Here is an 18,848-nt window from a genome sequence, read left to right on the forward strand (position 1 = left end):
ACTGGTCGTATGGATGCTGTGCGGAAGTGTCCCAGCTGCTTATGTGACAGACGGCCGCTTCACGCCTATCGCCTACAGTATCAACGGAACATTTATATAAGCTACTGTACAACATTAATATTTCATTCACATTCACCTTACTGGCTGAAGGATACCTGGGAGCAGCAGACTGACTGGACGCGCTTTGCTTCAGGTATGATGACATCTAAAAATCCCCATGTTGAAATAATTCATAGAATGCTTATGTTTTGCCACACTGCTTATGTTTTGTCTAAACATGCCCAAAAAGCTATGCCCCGGTGGCATTTCCCATGTAATTCTATCACAGCCAGCCCAGGGACCTAAAAAAGCCAGGCTGTAGTGTAGCCTGGCTGCGACTTGACATGGTTGTGCGTTTTCATGTATGAGTGATAGACTATATGATCACCATCTCTTCCATGAAAACACAGTAGTTATAGTTTAGTTACCATTAGTTCTCTGCTTGTTTTTGTTTGCTCCTAGACTTGGACATCATGCCAGACTCGGGCGTGACTGCGTCTGGTTCGAAGGTTTCGGACCCACAACATTCCAAGAAGCTCCTCATGGTCCTGCGGTCCTTCTGGCAGCAGCAGTGTTTTCACGACGCTCTGCTAGTGGTGGATGGAGAGGAGCTCCCCGTCCAGAAAAACATTCTCGCCGCTGCCAGCCCATATGTCCGGTAATGGCTTAACAAGATCACTTGTTTTCTGTAGGCTCCCTCCCTCTCTCTGACCAGACTGTTCATGCCAGGCATTCCCACACTATTTTGACTTGAGAGCCACTTTCAAAATTACCAGCTCAATGAGATCTACCCTCCACTCAAATCTGTGCAAAAAATAATCATTAATTCATGTAAAACTAATTTAATAACCTAATCTTTGCTTTAACATCAAGCCTAGTTCTACATTCAAGTAACTTCAATTGGCATAATGTGTGTTAATGTAAAACCACATATTTTATAGAAATGGGGCATAGAAATTTGATAAAATCATTTAATATGTTTTCCAAGAAAAGACTAAATTCACTTGTTTTCTGTAGGCTCCCGATCCCTCTGACCAGACTGTTCATGCCAGGCATTCTCATGCACGTATATGCTCACCATTTCTGGCCTATAATATGAGTCCCATTATTACAGTCAGCAACAAAGTGGAGGGACTGACTGTGGCATTTAGAACTCAAATGTGATATCTGAACATAAGTTATGACATTTGTCCAGTGGCCATTCACATAGACTGTCAATAATTCCGTCTGCTAGGACCAAGCTGACATACAATCCTCCGAAGGAAGATGGGTCAACATACAGAATCGAGTTACAGGGGGTCTCTATGCCAATCATGAAAGAGATCCTGGATTACATCTTCAGTGGAGAAGTGAGTTGTGTGTGTGTGTGTGTGTGTGTGTGTGTGTGTGTGTGTGTGTGTGTGTGTGTGTGTGTGTGTGTGTGTGTGTGTGTGTGTGTGTGTGTGTGTGTGTGTGTGTGTGTGTGTGTGTGTGTGTGTGTGTGTGTGTGTGTGTGTGAGAGAGATGGATCCCGGTCATAACCACAGATCTCACGTGGGGCACGGTTATTTGTCATATTAATGTTGATTGACATGCCCCATTCTATAAAATGGGAAATCATATTTAATCAGGCATGAATTAGGTGCCTACTAGACTCAGCCAGCTGTCAGTTGTCAGCTAGTCACATTTTCAAACGGCAATGGAGGCCAAGACTGTCAGTCTCAGAACGTGTTTTTCAATATCTCTTCTTGTCTGTACTTGTGTTCTTCTGAACATGCTCTACTGGTGTATTCTCCGAAAATGGCCTCTGGTGGTCTCCCAGCAGCCTAAAAAACATCATTGATCATCTAAATCTCCTCGATAACAGGACTGGTCAGGATCTAAAGTTAATTCATGTTCTGTGTTCTTCTAAACCAGAGGTGCCCACACTTTTTTGACTTGAGAGCCACTTTCAAAATTACCAGCTCAATGAGATCTACCCACCAAAAAAATGTTGATCCCATGATTGCTGACATGTGTTTAAAAATGTACCTGAGGTGCTTTGGAATAGTTACATACAGTAAGACATGAGACAAGCACACTTGGAATGGGAAATAGAGGGACATTTTTAATTGGTAGGGTTTTTTTTTGTATTATAACTTTGTAATGCTACTGACGTTTGTGTACAACACTCTAGAAAACAAAGTATTGCATTGTGGGTTTGAGCTGACAGGCCCTTATAGATGTCAGTCAATCAAGTCACCTTAATTCAAGTGGCACATGCAAAACAGTTTTATTTACATTTAAATTAAATATATTTGTAGGACCTTGCCATGTGATCTACCTGCACAGCCTTTGTGATCTACTGGTAGATCATGATCTACCTTTTGGGCACCCCGGTTCTAAACCATTTCAGTGATCTCACAACTAAGCTACTAAGGTGAATACCATAAATAGCAAATATTTGAAATGTGGGTGCGGGCGGTGGCAGTTCTATGAATAGGCTAGTATAATTAATGCAGGTGATTGGAGGAGGACGGATGATAAACGTGTCCGGACGGATGTTCGGATTCGGGTGACGTCGGTGCCCATTCTGCACATCACTGATATACACACCTACAATCTGTTTGTCCTTTGCATACAGATTCATCTGAGCGAAGAGACCATCCAGGACATGGTACAGGCGTCCGACCTGCTGCTCCTGACCGACTTGAAGGCCCTCTGCTGTCAGTTCCTTGAGAGTTGCATCACTGCAGAGAACTGTATCGGCATCCGGCTCTTCTCCCTGCACTACTGTCTTTACCATGTCCACTACGTCGCCACCGAGTACCTCCAGACACACTTCCGGGACGTGTCAGTAACCGAGGAGTTCCGGGAGATGCCACCGGACCGCCTCTGTGAGGTGCTGGCTATGGAAAAGCTGAACGTGGGAAACGAGAAACACATCCTGGAGGCCGCGGTACGCTGGTTCGGCCATGACCCAGAGGATCGCAGGGTGGGTGTGACACACTTACCTTTAGGGTTTCTTCAGGTGCAAAATAAAGAGGAAAGACGACTTTGTTTTTCAAATTGAAAATCTATTTTCATATGCAAAATAATACATATGGTCTTGGGACAAGTAGAAATCATCAATCAAATACTGTTTTTGGTAAGTCAATGGGTTGTGCCAAATTGACAATGACATTGTGTATTGGCAATCGAAGAAACAATCATTCATTGCCAATGGAAAGGTATTATTTCTTGGGCCAACCAGCTCAAGGAATTAAAAAAATGTCACATGTATGCATTCAATAGTCTTGACTCTTGAAACTGAACTTAGTGTCAGATTTTTGGATTTAAAGCTGTAGGAAATACTTGGCATTAATATAGTGGTTGCAAAGGTATTAATTGATTGCCTGAGTCCTGTGTGGGAGTTCTTGGTCTGGTTTTGGTGAATATTAGGTAGCTCCGGTCATTTATTAAAAATAAAAATCACCCGTGTGAACTGAGTGGTGCAAGGTCTTATATAGCCTGATCAGCTGTGGTCTGACGTAATGTCAGTGACCATAGTAACCATGCTCATTCTTTTGAGGGACAGGTACACAAACACACACACGGGTACTAACAAAGCCAGTTGTTGGAGTGGTTTGCACCACTCAATAATAAAATAAATAAATGAATCAAGGGGCACTGGAATGCTGTGATGTCCCGTGTAGCGACCAAAACAGTATCTCTCACACACACACACACACACACACACACACACCGTGGTTTGTTCTAGTAAGAAGACTCCCATTACTCTTCCAGGTGCACATGAAGGAGGTGATGTCTGCAGTGTGGCAGCAGGGCCTTGATGCAAGCTATTTGCGAGAACAGGTAATTCACATCATATTTATCAAAATGTTTATACTTGACACCATGTCTTTGCTCACCAACATATTTTCTATGTCATTCATGGGCCTGGGCCTAAACCAATATTTAAAAAAGAAAGGGAGGCTCCGCACACTCAAATCTGTGCAAAAAATAATCATTAATTCATTTAAAACTAATCAAAAATAATATTAATTTAACAACCTAATCTTTGCTTTAACATCAAGCCTAGTTCTACATTCAATTAACTTCAATTGCCATTATAATGTGTGCTAATGTAAAACCACATATCTTATAGAAATGGGGCATAAAATTCGATAAAATCATTTAACCCATTTTGGGCGGGAACCCCTTTTGGTGTTAGCATTATGTTGTGCTTTAGCTATTGAAAAATAGCAGACCTACAAGCTCGTAGCGCGCCACTCATAGCTTTTTCAGAAAACTGTCAGGATGTAGAAGACATTTTTAGAGTCTGATCTCGGGTCAAAATGGGTTAATACGTTTTCCAAGAAAAGACTAAATAAAAAATGCCCTTACATTGAGCTACCAAAAAAACAACAATCGTCTGGGTCAGATACTGCATATACAGCAGCACAAGACCTGATGTGAAAGAGGAACATAAACATGATGAGGTCTTTAATTCTGTGGCTAACCCCGAGTTCATTTTGCATGTGATGCCATCAGGCCCTGGGAGAACCCCTGATGAGGGAGGTTATCCGAGAATACTGTCAGTCGACACAAGGGGACGCTCAGCTACAAGGAGAGGCCCTCCTTGCTGCCTTCAAACCACGAGGTTACTCTGAGTGCATCGTTATTGCAGGGGGAGAGGACCGCAAGTGAGTCGGTCTGTTTTGATTGTCCCGTGTTGTCCATCTCATCTGTCATAAATAGTCAAATTCATTCTGTTAACTGCCAATGTTTTACATGCTTGTCCAAGTGTCCCCTGGAGTCAAATTACATTACATTTCCTTTTTGAAAATGCATGACTCAATGTAAACAGATGTGCATCTGTTTACCTACCTACATACATGCATGCATATATTCCACATAATATACATACACATACTCCTATACACTACAATATAATACTCCAAAATAATATTCCATAGTTCATTTAATTGGGCAAAGAGCATCCCATGGTTCGGTATACGTAACTTGCTATGTATAATATGATATAGTATTTATGAGATAATACAATATATAGTACACAATTCAGTAAATATTGTATAAACACAGTATATAATCCAGCACATACATAATGTGATGTAAGATATATAGTGGGCAACTTCATGGTAGCAAAGCAAGTGGAGATTATGTGCCTTGCTTAATTTACTTAACTACTGTAATTTGTTGTACGTTCAATAGCAAAAATAGACTAGCTACAATCTTACAGCACCTTGTGTTGCGAGCTTGTAGATCTGCTATTTGTGCTGAATTATTGTAATTTTTGCTGAATGTTTGACTGTTTTTGCTGAATGTTTGCCTTCTAATGCCATGCACAGAATAGGGAGGGACACTAGGGTTCATGTGGTTAAACTGCCCCAGTGGTCCATGGTGCAATATTCATAATTCCTGACACAGAGGAAGGGAAAGAGTGATGTGCTAAAATGAGATTGTGACTGTATTTACGGCAGAACTACTGTAGCGTGTAAGAAAGGAAGAGGTTAGATTGGAGCGCAAAGTGTCAGAGAGACAAAGTCTGCGGTTCCACCATAACCAGTTAGCAGACCCTACTGTCAGCTCACACATCCTGTTTGACGGTACTTTCCTCTACAGAAGCAGGAAGCCATGTGCAATGACACGCTGCATGTGTCCGCTCTACGACACGAACAGACAGGCCTGGATCGAGCTTCAGCCAATGAGCACGAGCCGCGTGTGCCACGGGGTGGTTGCTGCAGGTCAGTACATGCATCGACGTTTGAAAATGAAGTGAGACACCTTGTACAAAATGAACCCGTTCACTCTTCTTTAAAATGCAATTGGAAAGCAAATGAATCAATTAATGCATTAATGAATCTTCTTTATCTGAATAGAAACATATTTTATTACAACCATGTTTATTGAGTTGAATTTCAAATAACCATAGAAGATGCATTTAATAAATCCCTGTATGATAGAAAATTAAATACAATTTAATAAATCATTTGGTAAATCCACAAATGAACTAATGATTTACATCAAATAAAATCCTAAATGGCAACTGGTTACAAAAAAAATGAACAGTTCTATATTATAATAATATCTAAAGTGGCATTGCTAATTGATTATTCTTTCTTCAATCAGAGGGCTATTTGATTGTGATGGGTGGCAGGGATGAACACAAGACACTCCTGGATACTGGAGAGAAATATGACCCTGAATCCAACACCTGGAGTCCCATAGCCCCCATGATGCAGGTATCCTAAACACGTAGTGCATTGAAATATACTAGTGTACATGGTCTTAGAAACTAGGGCCTTTTTTTGACTTTTTTGATCGGTATCAGCAATAAGCCTATCTCACAGAATTTCCCCGCCCCCCTAAATACGCCCCCTTTCGGGGTTAGTGGTGATAGCGTGACGTCACTCCATAGACGCTACATGTTAAAAGAGGTTATTTAAGAAGTCTACAACTTTTGTTTTCTCAAGGTAAGGTTTGTTCTATCTGCTCGACCTGATTTACCATCTTGTTTGCTTCATAATAATATTGGTCTGTCACATTTTTACATTAGAAAATGTACTTAGATTCTCCAGAGAAAAAAACGTGTAAATGCCCATGTTAAAGTCACCACTATTTACCGGAAGTGGGCGTGAAAAACGGGCTGTGAGATAGGCCTATTATGCAGCCGATGTGTCCTGTTTTTGTGGGCGGCGGTGGCTCAGGGGTAGAGTGGCTGGATGGTAACCACAAGGTTGCCAGTTCGAACCCGGGCTCCCCCAGAGTTAGTGTCGAAGTGTCCTTGAGCAAGACACTGAACACCTAATTGCTCCTGATGTGTTGGTTGGTGTCTTGCATGGTTTCCGCAGCCATCGGTGTATGAATGTGTGTGTGAATGGCTGAATGTAATGCACAATCTATGTAAAGCGCCTTGGATAAAGGCCCTATATAAATGCACCATTTACAAGTTCACCCTGGCGTTCCTAATTTGGGCATGCTGCATGTAATTATGTTTTTGTTTTTTGTTTTTTAGCAGCTCTAGAAGCTCATAACGCATCGCATTTGTAATGCTTGTAGATCAGCATTTAAAATAGAATTTTTCAGAATATAGAGATTTATTTTCCTTTTTTACACTTTTTAAATGCTTACTGCACCTTTCTCAAATAGAAACTTTAATCATATCTAAGTTTCTAAAATGTATCAACATTTTTCAGCACAAAATCGGCATCTTACTCCTTAAGTGACAGGGGGTGGACACCAGTTTTGGTCCTGGGTGCCACTGTTCCCATTATAAATAAAATAAATAAAATGTAATTCTATTGTGCATGTCATGTGCATGTCATCACCTGCACACTAGATTAAAGGAATTTTCTAAATATATATATATATATATATTTTTTCAAAACATCTCGGTTTCTCGTTGGTGGCAACCAGTACATGATTCATCTTGTGATCTCATCGGTGGCACCTACAAAATTTCTGGCATCGGTCAGGCTCGATTAAAATTTAATCGAGACATTTTAGATGTATTTAATCATTAAATACATCCAAAATGTACATTTCATTCAAACCGATACAGAATGAGTAAATACAAAATAGGTATAGTTTTTATAATGTCTTCCTCATGTGCCCTTTAACTATTGCAGAATCAGACCAGTAACCTTATGGTTAAAGCAGTCAATTTGCCACAGCTTTTAACAGCAAGTCTCCCAACATCCCATAGTGCCAAATTGACAATCTACATGGCTCTTGTTGTGGAGCTGTATAGAGCGCCGCAGTCCCGCCCCCTACCAGGGCCCAGGAAATGATTCTCCGTTCATTTTCCTCATAGACATTTCAGAAAGTATTTATTTATTTAAAGACGTTTACGCCGCGGACAAAGCCAACTCGAGTCGTGACAAATCATGACAATAAACACAATTTTTCGGGCCAAACAAAGAATTAGAAAGTAGAAAAAAACGGCAGGTTACAACACTTTTTTTGTGTTTTTTCTTCTATGTAATTATTTGTTTGGTCCAAAATATTGTGTTTATTGTCATGATTTGTCACGACAAGAGTTGGCTTTGTCCGCAGCGTAAACGTCTTTAAATAAATACTTTTTGAAATGTCTATGGGAAAAATGCATTGTGATTCATTTCCTGGGCCTGGCGTCGTCATGAAAGGGGGCGGGACTGCGACGCTCTATTTGGAAGAGTTGATCTTGACGGATCTTGAGGCCCATTTATTGTATATTTGGCTGCATTGCTGCAGCCATGTTATGTTCTAGCTGCAACATTTTGTGATTACCACCACTAGATGTCAGTGTAGATAGTAGTGGCTGTGCCATGACAAATATCCTGTAACAGTCCCTCTCAGTGCCAGAGAGTGAACATGCATTCAGCGCCCACTAGTAGCATACCATGCACAACCCACACGCTTCTTCTATATGTTGCTCATTCCACGATTGCACAATCCTTTCAAGTTATACCTCGTAAAAAGGGCAAACTGAACTTGACAGTTGGTGTTGGCTTAGCCAAGTGGCTACAGTTTCCAGGTGAAGTTTTGCACCTACTAAGAAATGTCATGATGTTATCAGAAAAGGGATGTATATTCAGTTTTATGAATATCATAGGCCGTGTGCCCCAACCAACACTGTGGCCCAAAGCGAATGTGTTTTGCATATTGGACCATGATAGGTTTGCAGGATAGATTTTGAGGAAGTACCTGCATCCAGTAGACAAAATGCTAAATGGGCACTATGGTTGGAATATCTGTACATAATTATATCTATATAATGCAAGTCATGCGTGCCTCCAAGCAGAATTCATTGTAGAAAACATGTTTTTGAGTGAATGGGACTTTCTTTTTTTTTTAAATTTTTATCCCATGATTTTGCAACCCAGTTTTTTCACCCAGTGCCAATTATCTAATGTATAATCCTGGGCGCTACACTTCCTCTGCCAACCTGGGGGGGCAGCGGACTGACCTCATGCCCCCTTCTATGCATGAGGAGTCCAAGCTGCTTCTTTTCACCTGACAGGGGGGAATTTCCCTGGCCCATGGGGGATTTCTGTGGCACACTGACAGCCTTGTCACTTCCTGTATCCACCCAGGCCCGTCAGAACTTTGGCGTGGCAGAGCTGGATGGGATGGTCTATGTCATGGGAGGTGAGGACCTGGATATAGAGCTGCTGACAGTGGAGGTGTTTGATCTCCACTCCAACACATGGAAACTGACGACCAGCATGAACATGGTTCGCAAGGTATGAGACACACATCTGTTTGCGAACAGCGGAATAAATGATTGCTTTCCATTATGTTTGGTTTTCAATTTGGTTGAATGACGTTCAGAGCAAGTATTCATTCCACTGAGCAGAGGTAAACGTACAAGTTATTAAATGTGACATTTTTTGAAAGGCATTATATGACTAAAGAGGACACCAATCCATCTTGGTTGCCGGTTAATATCAGAGTGTTGCTGTGTCCAACCTGAGATCAGATTCTAAAAATGTCTGTTTGAAAATGACAGTTTTCTGAAAAAGCTATGTTTCTATGTCAGTCGTTCTTCGATTTTTCAAAAATACCAGACCTACAAGCTCGTAGCGCGCCACCGAGTGGCGCGCTACGAGCTTGTAGGTCTGCTATTTTTCAATAGCTAAAGCATAACATAATGCTTTAAAACGCCAAAAGGGGTTCCCCCTTTTGGCCAAAATGGGTTAACCATTGGTAATTTGCTATTTTTTTGTTGCATTGCTATCTTGTCCCCCTTTTCCAGATTGGATCTTATGCCACTATGAATAAAAAGATCTATGCAATGGGCGGAGGATCATATGGGAAGCTGTATGACTCTGTTGAATGCTTTGACCCAAAGACCCAGCAGTGGACCGGCATCTGCCCTTTGAAAGACAGAAGGTGAATATAATCATCTTTAATTGACTGGGTTAATAAGTAAGTAAAGTAAGAAGGCTATAGTCGGTAATTGCGAACGCAGTGAGCACTAACTATAGAAGCTAGCCTAAACTGTGTGTCTGTGTGTGTGTGTGTCACGCTGTAACACCACCGGCCCGCCACCAGAGGGCGCAGCTGTATCACACACACACAAAAAAAAACACACACACACACAAAACTTAACTTAAAAAAAAAACTTAACTTAAAAAAAACTTAAAAAGAAAAAACTTAAAAAAAACTTAAACTTAACTTTTAAAAAAATAAAAAAATGAGAACTTAAAAAAAACCATAAAAAAGTATGTAATTTATTCTAATTGTTGTTAACCAAAGATCAAAGTGGTTGCAAGGCATTCTTTACTCTCCTCCTGTCTGTTAGTGTTACATGAATTCATGACCAAAATAAAGCATTGAAAGTGAAAGTCCAGATTTTCGAGATATGATTATTCCCTTACATTGTCCAAATATTAGAATTTGCTCAATTTAACAATTTTGTTCACTCCAGTGATTCACAAGTGCTACAGTCAAATGACAACTAAACTGTTAAGTGATGTTGGGGGACAAATTCATTAATACATGCATGGACATTTCTCTCTTTTTAAGGCGAGGTCATTCAGGGGAGAATAGAGATTTGTTTTCGGTGTACCTCGGAAAAGCAGCCAGTGGCTCTGCTGTCCATCTGTATTGAGAGGATAGTGTTTTGCCTGGTGGAGCAAGACCACATGATCACAGGGAAGGGAGAGCAAAGCTAACTGTTAGGTCGTAAAGCATAGGCTGTCATGACTGGTCATGACTGGTGGGGCCATGATTGTAAGGTCGCACGCCTGACGGCGTGCTCCTGTCTGACGCCACGCACAAGAAATAAAATGAAAAAATAGGGGTGCACGATTATGAAATTATGAGCGATCTCCGATTATTTGCAGGGTCATATCTGACGAAACCGATGTTTTTTTTTGTGGCTTTCGCCTTTATTTTATATTTTTTATGGAGGGACAGACAGTAGGCTGACAGGAAATGGGGAGTGAGATGGGGGGGGGGGATGACATGCAGTAAAGGCCGTCGGGATCGGGAGTCGAACCCGCGGCACACTGCCAGACTGGATTACCAGCCAAGGTGCCTGGACCACTGAGCCACGGCCCAGGCCGACGAAACCGATTCTGACCGATTACGATATTATACGGATATTATTATACCGGCGTGGAGTCACGCGCAGTGCAGTCACGTTTGGAGATGCAGTGTTAGCCTAGCGCAATGCTGCGGAAGAACCCTAAAACACTTGCATGCTCATAGGACTGGTGTCTGCCTACAGACAAAAACGTGTGGGTTCTTAATAGAATACAAATCGCTGAGGGTCGAAAGTAGGAGGGTAGAGTGTGGCATGGTATGGGAAATTCAAGATGAGACATGTCACTATGTCACACTTTATACCCAAGTGTTAATAATAATATCTCAAATGTGCTTTTTTTAAGTACCCAAAGCTTTACATGGACACACACACACACACACACACACACACACACACACACACAACACAATAACAACTTTATTAGGAAAGAAACACTAAGAAAAGGCCAAGACTAAGGAAGATTTTCATGTGTTATGTTGAGAAAGGGGTGTGTGGTGGAGTTAGCTGGGGAAAGCCATATTGAAGTGAAGTTTTGAAGGTTTGGAGGGTGGAGGGTGGACGCTTCTCTGGGAGCATTGGCCCTGGGGAGTGCATTCCACAGGGTTGGGAAAGCTAAAAGCTCTTATCGCCCCAGGTAAAAGTGTTGCACTAGTATGTACTACCCAACAAAGTGAGTCACTACTGCACCCGTGACCCACTTGAACTCTTGAAGTTTTTGGTTTCAGTCAGACTTCCCTAGAATGGCTTATATTGTGTCATGTCATATGCTTTTTTTGGTCATATTTAGTCATAGGGAAAAACCACAGGCTGTGAGACAAATGAAGATGAATGTGAAAGAAACATTCACAGACATGAATCTGCCTGTTCATCATACTCTGACACCACGGCGCGTAAACAGTGCCTCAAACTGTGACTCCGCCCACAAACGGGGGAAGTTGTGATTTTCGCTCGTTCACTGCAATGCAATTTGTGGCATTTTCAAAACAATATTGAGCAGAGTAGCGATTATCAAACGTATTTGCAATGCCATACGTTGAAAGATCTGTTGCCCGTGGACAAGGCACGCTACCTCCGCAAGTTAGATAGCATCGGCATAGATGTTTGTCCGTATGTGATTAAGGATTGGACCAAGTTGCATTGGCAGCCATAGAACATTCCGGGGTAAATTCTTACCCCGGATGTGATGTTTTTGGGCGTTCCTGTCTAGCGTGGTGTCAGTGTATACCCTCAGGGATTTAAGTTGCTACGACAGATTTACGTCAATTGAGAGAGGCCATTTAATGTGGTGCCTTGCTTAAGGCTCTGTCATTTAGGCCATGATAGGATCCTAGTGAGTGCTAGGACCTCTTTCTTTGTCCGTTGGCAATTTCAGTTAATTGAGATGCAGATGCTATACTGTTAAATGTAAAGCACTGGGAGAATAGAGAGAGAGAGAGTAGAGTTTGATATCTTGAAATGTGTGAATTCGCTGGTGATGATTTTCACGCCCCATGTATTTCTTTATAAGGTTTGGCTCAGTAGCATGTGGCGTAGCACAAGAGCTCTATGTGTTTGGTGGAGTGAGGAGCCAAGAGTCCGACAACCCAGAGAATAGACAGATGACAACCTGCAAGTCTGAGTTCTACCACAATGAGATGAGGAGGTCAGTCAAAACAACCTACTTGTACCAGTTAGATTTACGATTTTAGCACCTTGTCCTTTTAATCAATAACCGAACCAAACTGTTCTCCTAACATAGACCAATAATTATAAACGTATTAGGTTTAATCATCATGATAATTTCCATGTTGAAAAATAATATTTTCAAACATTTTTGAAAAATAGTGGAAATAACAAATAACCACTATCTACAAGCTCAAAACGTGCCGCACGTTTGTTGTTTTGAGTTCATATCTGCCCTGTGCACCTTTTTTGTCGAAAGCCAAACAGAAATGTAATTTTTATTCATAGTTTTCCAGTGTTCAACTAACTTGGTGTTTTAAAAAATAGCAGATCTACAAGCTCATAGCGCGCCACCGATTGGCGCGCTATGAACTTGTAGATCTGCTATTTTTGGTCTGCTATTTTTGAAAAAAAAATCGTTAAAAAAAAAGTTATATTTCACACTAACAAATTGTGTTATGCCATGCATCCTCTGTACCTGTAGGTGGATGTACCTGGATGATCAGAATCTGTGTATTCACACCAGCTCCTCCTTTGTCTATGGAGCTGTACCCATTGGAGCTAGCATCTACGTAGTAGGAGACCTCGACACTGGTCAGTTAACACACACTGGTGTGTGTGTGTGTGTGTGTGTGTGTGTGTGTGTGTGTGTGTGTGTGTGTGTGTGTGTGTGTGTGTCTGTGTGTGTGTGTGTGTGTGTGTGTGTGTGTGTGTGTGTGTGTGTGTGTGTGTGTGTGTCTGTGTCTGTGTCTGTGTGTGTGTGTGTGTGTGATCTGTCGGATTATTTTGACAATTAGCCTCCCTACACTAATGTGATTAGGACAAGAGTAATCTAAGCAGATTACAATTATTCATCACGTTATCCCTCTGGCAAGCATCCATCTACATACAGTAGTATATACATGTACTGTAGATGGAGCAGATATGATTGATCAGTACTTAGCTTTAATTATCCTCTTAATCCCCCGCCGGCGGGGGCAGCGGCTGCCCACCTCATGAACAGCTCTCAGCGGGTAAATGGGGCTGGTCAGGGTCTCAGGTTCCAACTCCGATATTTTTGATTTTCCCTCCTGGACCCCCCTGGGGTTTAAGAGGTTTTAAGCCCATATACCGCACCAATGCAACTAGTCGCAAAAAACAAGTTTTAAAGGTATATTCAGTGATTTCACTTAATTCAAATATCACTTATTTTTTCTTATTTTTTGGATAATCCTCCCTAATATAAAGTGTGCTGACCATATAAGGAGTTCCTCCCTGTCCCCCTGGGGTAAAAAGAACCCTAGTTTCGGTTTGGGCTTTGGGTGGCAAAGCCTTCATCCAATCAGGATGAGAGGGGCCTTCCTCCAATCATGATCGAGTGGGGCGGGCATTGGTGCACGTGCTGTTGGTCTGTTGTACTTCCCCCACTGTAGAGCGTGTGCATGTGCACATCTTGTTACCGGGTGGACCGTTTTTTTTCTCCAAATCACCCAAATCACTGAATGCTCCTTTAAGGTCAACTCCTAGCAACTGCCATTGGGGATAATGGTTGCAAGTAAGTAGTTGCATGTTGCAAGGAGTTGCATGGTGAATCATTGGTGCTGTGTTCTTGCTTGTAAGTAAGTAGCCTTGCCGAGCCATGAGGCCCATAGGGCAGGAGCCTATCTCCTGTTTCTGTAGCGTGAGGCAGCTTGATGTTTTTTATTTATTTTTTATTTAACCTTTATTTAACACATTGAGACTGCGTCTCTTTTACAAGTACACCCCCTGGACATGACGCTAGTATGTCGCAGGGACTTACCCCCAATCCAACCCTTGATGCTGAGTGTCAAGCAGGGAGGCACTGGGTCCCATTTTTAGAGTCTTTGGTATGACCCGGCGGGGGATCGAACTCCCAGTCTCAGGGCGGACACTCTAACCACAAGGCCACTGAGCTGGTCTTCTGGTTTCTTGCTTGTGCTTCAGAAGAATTCATTTGTGGAATAATTGATCAAAGAAATCCTATTTAATGTTAACCACTACCATCAAATCGTCATCGTTCGCATAATGCGGTACTATATCATTGTCTTGATTGAAGCGACGCCCGCTGAACTGACTATCATTCTGTGCTAAAGCGAACACAGTCATTATACAATGTCTATTTTAAACTATAGCAAGCCCAACAAAAACTGTTTCTGGTCAAATTCAGTTAATTAAGGTGCCATGCCAGTTGCCTGCCTAACATTGATTTTACGACATTTAAACATTTATGGGTCTGAGAGCCCAACACAGTCAAACCAAAAAAAGTACCTCCAAGTACCAGGTAATAATGGAAAGGGAAATAATTAGGGTAGTGCCATGGCTGGCGTGTCAAGCTGGCACTATGCAATGGAAAGACTCTCCTTCCACGGATAGCAACTTAGTTGTATTGTAACTGTTAAATACATTAATGCATGTTCCCTTCTTGTGTTCACGCTAGGTACGAGCTTCGACTACATCCGCGAGTTCCGGCGCAGCACGGGGACATGGCACCACACCAAGCCCATGTTGTCCAGCGACCTCTACAGGACGTCCTGTACGGCCCTGCGCATCGCTAACTGCCGATTGTTCCGCTTACAGCTGAATCAGGGCATGTTCAGACGCAGGATAACTCACACTTAGGAAGTCGAGACCCTGGCAAAGGGGTTCTTGGCTTCCATATTCACACACTTGTACCCACTGTCTACTTCTGGTTATGGGGAGTGTAATCACTTTAGTATACTGTACGTATATTGAGGAGGGAGGGGGACTAACTTTGGGGAAGTTAGTGGCTCCCTGGACATTTATTTTAATCCTTGTGACATAAAGGGGGATTGACACCAGACCAAGACAAGTGACCTTTTTTTTGAGCCGTGGATTTCAATGTTAAATCAATGTAAAGGCGTGACTTTGAGCAATATTTCACGTACACGCCTGAAGCGGTCCACATCATGTAAGTTGAGTGACAGGTGTGTGTGTGTAGGACAAATCTCTCCAGGTAAAATCGTTGTATCCGATGTGAATGCAACAAAGTGATTATTTTTATTGCGTCCGGGGTGAATGCACTTTTACTGTACCTTGCTTAAGGATTGGGCTGGCTTGATGGGAGGTGGTCTATAAACCTAAAAACTTTTTCTTTTTTTTTTACACAACATGGCTCATGACATTTTTATTGTTGTTTACTTTTGCATTTTTGTATATTTTATCGATTCCCAGTGGCTTTCAATGTTTAATAATTGTTTGCCGCTCGGTGAATAGCAAGAAAATGATAATAATAAAGACTAGACTAAGCATAATATAAAATGGCTGCTTTAGACATAATGAACTTGTCAGAGCCCGGCCCGAGTAGGGTTGGTTCAGAAATAGATGTAGTGGCGGGCGCCTAACACTTGTTACGTTGCTGAATGTATTTTGCTTGCCTTCGTGACCTCTGACCTGGCTTTCCAGTCGGTGTGGATGGTTTTGGCATCTGTTCACCGCGTTTGTTGTATGTGAGTTCCAGCTGCTGCTGTCTGTCTCTGGCCCAGAGGCAGCCCATACACACCCCCCACCTCTCATAAATGTCATAAAACAAAAACACACTGAACACATCATACAGTACAATGTACGTACATGTACTGAGTACATGTATGCACTCAGGCCCCTTTTCCACCGGTTGGTTCCCAATGGGAACTGGTTCAGTTCTTTTTGGTTTTTAGTCCATGAGCCAGAGCTCCAAAATTGGAACGTTAATTATGAATTGAGTGGGCAAAACCATACCTATATTAGATTGTTATCACCATGAAACTTCCCCAATTGAGTACTTACACGAAGACAATGATTTATTGTATTACAAATTTTAAATTTTTGAGTGGTGTAAACCACTCCTACGACTGGCTTTGTTAGTTTACGTGTCTGTCTGTCTGTGCTCAAAAAATGAGCATGGTTGCTACGGTCACTCAGTTCACACGGGTGTGATTTCATTACGTCAGACATTACGTCAGACCACAGCTGATCAGTCTATATAAGACCTTACACCACTCAGTTCACACGGGTGTGATTTTTAAATATGCAAATGAGGGATTATGTAGGAAAATATGCAAAATAATCGGAAATATGAAAAAGCTACTACTGTGGAAGGGTTATCATGTATTAATTTACTTGTATTGATCCTATAAACAATGTAATATAGGTCTAGTTTTTCCCACCAATTTTGGAGCTCTGGCTCATGGACTAAAAACCAAAAAGAACTGAACCGGTTCCCATTGGGAACCAACCGGTGGAAAAGGGGTCTCTGTGCACTGACCACTGAAACACATACAGAACATGTATACACTGACCACACTAAAGTTTGCCCAGGTGAGCTAACGGGCTGCACAACATAAATCAAGACAGTTTTGTCGAGCAAACTTTTACACACGCACTTTTACACCAAAGTCTAAATTGGGATGAACCAATAGCTGTTTTATTGCTGCTCAATCTCGGAACACTCGAAAGCGAGACGAGAACCGGTCTGTTTCAGCCCCTTCTATGCATTTAATTGCGTAATATTGTGTGTAGTGCTTCGTATTATCGTTGCATGGACCCATGACATTCCTGCAAAGCCTCGTCGTTGACTGTAAACACTAGTGTTTCCGCACCACTCTGAACCCCAAACAATGCTCGCTCTCACATGATAAACACATTAGGTGTGGTAGTAAAACATTGTAATGGTACTTTAAATACTCCCGGTAGAGATGGGATTAAACAGACATTTTTAACAAAAATACTCTTGTGAAAGTCAGAGTAGTATAAAAGAGAGTAATGACACTCCCGTTGACTCTCATTGTAACAATGGAATGCGGAAGTGCTCATTCTATCTCAATGGAATAGTTCCAGCCATAGGAGCAATGTTTGGAACTATCGCCCATAAGCACCCGCTTTGCGGCGAGATCAAAGCGTGTCACCATTCTCTTACTACATTACTCTGGTGAAAGTTAAAGGAGTTCAACACATTACCGGGTTCTTCTTAAATTGATTTAAATGAAGCTTTCTATGGTGTAAAATGCCTATGAATGTTATTCAAATGTACAAGGGAATTAAAATACAATTGATCTATTTGGCTAATTTTGTTTATTCTTTATTGGTAGGACTAAGATTTCTGGGGAAAAAAACTACTTCACAGCCCGTACATCCAAACAGAAAAGTCTGTTTGGATGTGAGTTTAAACGACTTTAAACTCACTCTGCCACTCGATTTGCCAATCACTTTATGCATCTATAACAACGTATAGGTTGCACCAGGTCTAAATGGGTTAAGAAATGCCTACTCGTGAGGTCCACAAAGTACTGTGCTTTGACCGTAGTAATAAGACAAGAATACAAAAATGAAAAGCCTTCAACATAGGATCCACATTAGCATAATATAAGAGCAGGGTGAAACGAAAGTAATACAGCTATAATCTTGATTATGTTTTTCATGGTGAAGAAAACTAGTATTTGTCTGTGACAAAATGCAGCAAATAAATGTGTTGGTTTTTATTTTAGTCTGATATGCCTTTTTGTTTAGTTTAGTTTAGTTTATTCGCACAATAAAAAAAAACAGTACAAAAAAAGGAGAAATATGTACATGTGCCTTCAATATCCATTACCATTGTTGATAATTTATGCTGCTACTTAATAGATATACTGTATGTATGGGCAAGAGTAATTTAAATTGTAAACCATTTAGTTACTATTTAGTAAGGATTTTATCATGTGCTGTTAAGGGATATTTTTTGGTTACGTTTTTTTTTGTTGAAACATTTAAAGAAGCACTTAACACATTTTCAACCTTGACGTCATATAATTTCACAATGTCTGTCTACTCACTCTGCACACTATTAGTGGGCTGCCTGCTATGCTCGGTTCAAATACCTGCCTGTGCCTACCAAAACCTGCCTAGCAATGACATAATTTTCTCTTACTTGGAAAGTTAGCATGCTGAAATAGAATCCATTGTTCGACTGCAGCTCGCATTTACTATGAAAACGTCCATTTCCCATCAGTCAGTCAGTTGGTTGCTCAGTGGTCACCCCAGGCTACGTATGTATCTATAGTATGTATGTAGGGGTAAGAATGGTGGTCCCTTATTGGCTGTTGATGGTGACGTAACTAAGGTACGTTTGGTGATAGGCTGGGTATGTACAGTATGTATGTATGTATGTCGGGGTAAGAATGGT

At 41.4% G+C, this 18,848-nt stretch overlaps 1 protein-coding gene across 1 annotated transcript; it reads left to right on the forward strand.

Annotated features, from left to right (window-relative positions):
- Nucleotides 1-14: 14 nt before the first annotated feature.
- Nucleotides 15-17,755, forward strand: gan (gigaxonin). The gene is made up of 13 exons (XM_079501687.1): nt 15-193; nt 502-697; nt 1,274-1,388; nt 2,642-2,992; nt 3,784-3,852; nt 4,531-4,682; nt 5,623-5,744; nt 6,130-6,242; nt 9,075-9,224; nt 9,737-9,873; nt 12,540-12,674; nt 13,179-13,288; nt 15,132-17,755. Exons 2-13 carry the CDS (start codon nt 513-515, stop codon nt 15,311-15,313), a joined length of 1,821 nt encoding a protein of 606 aa, XP_079357813.1. The 5' UTR covers nt 15-193; nt 502-512; the 3' UTR covers nt 15,314-17,755.
- Nucleotides 17,756-18,848: the final 1,093 nt, after the last annotated feature.

Source organism: Electrona antarctica, assembly GCF_951216825.1.
Source record: "Electrona antarctica genome assembly, chromosome: 5".
NCBI lineage: Eukaryota > Metazoa > Chordata > Actinopteri > Myctophiformes > Myctophidae > Electrona > Electrona antarctica.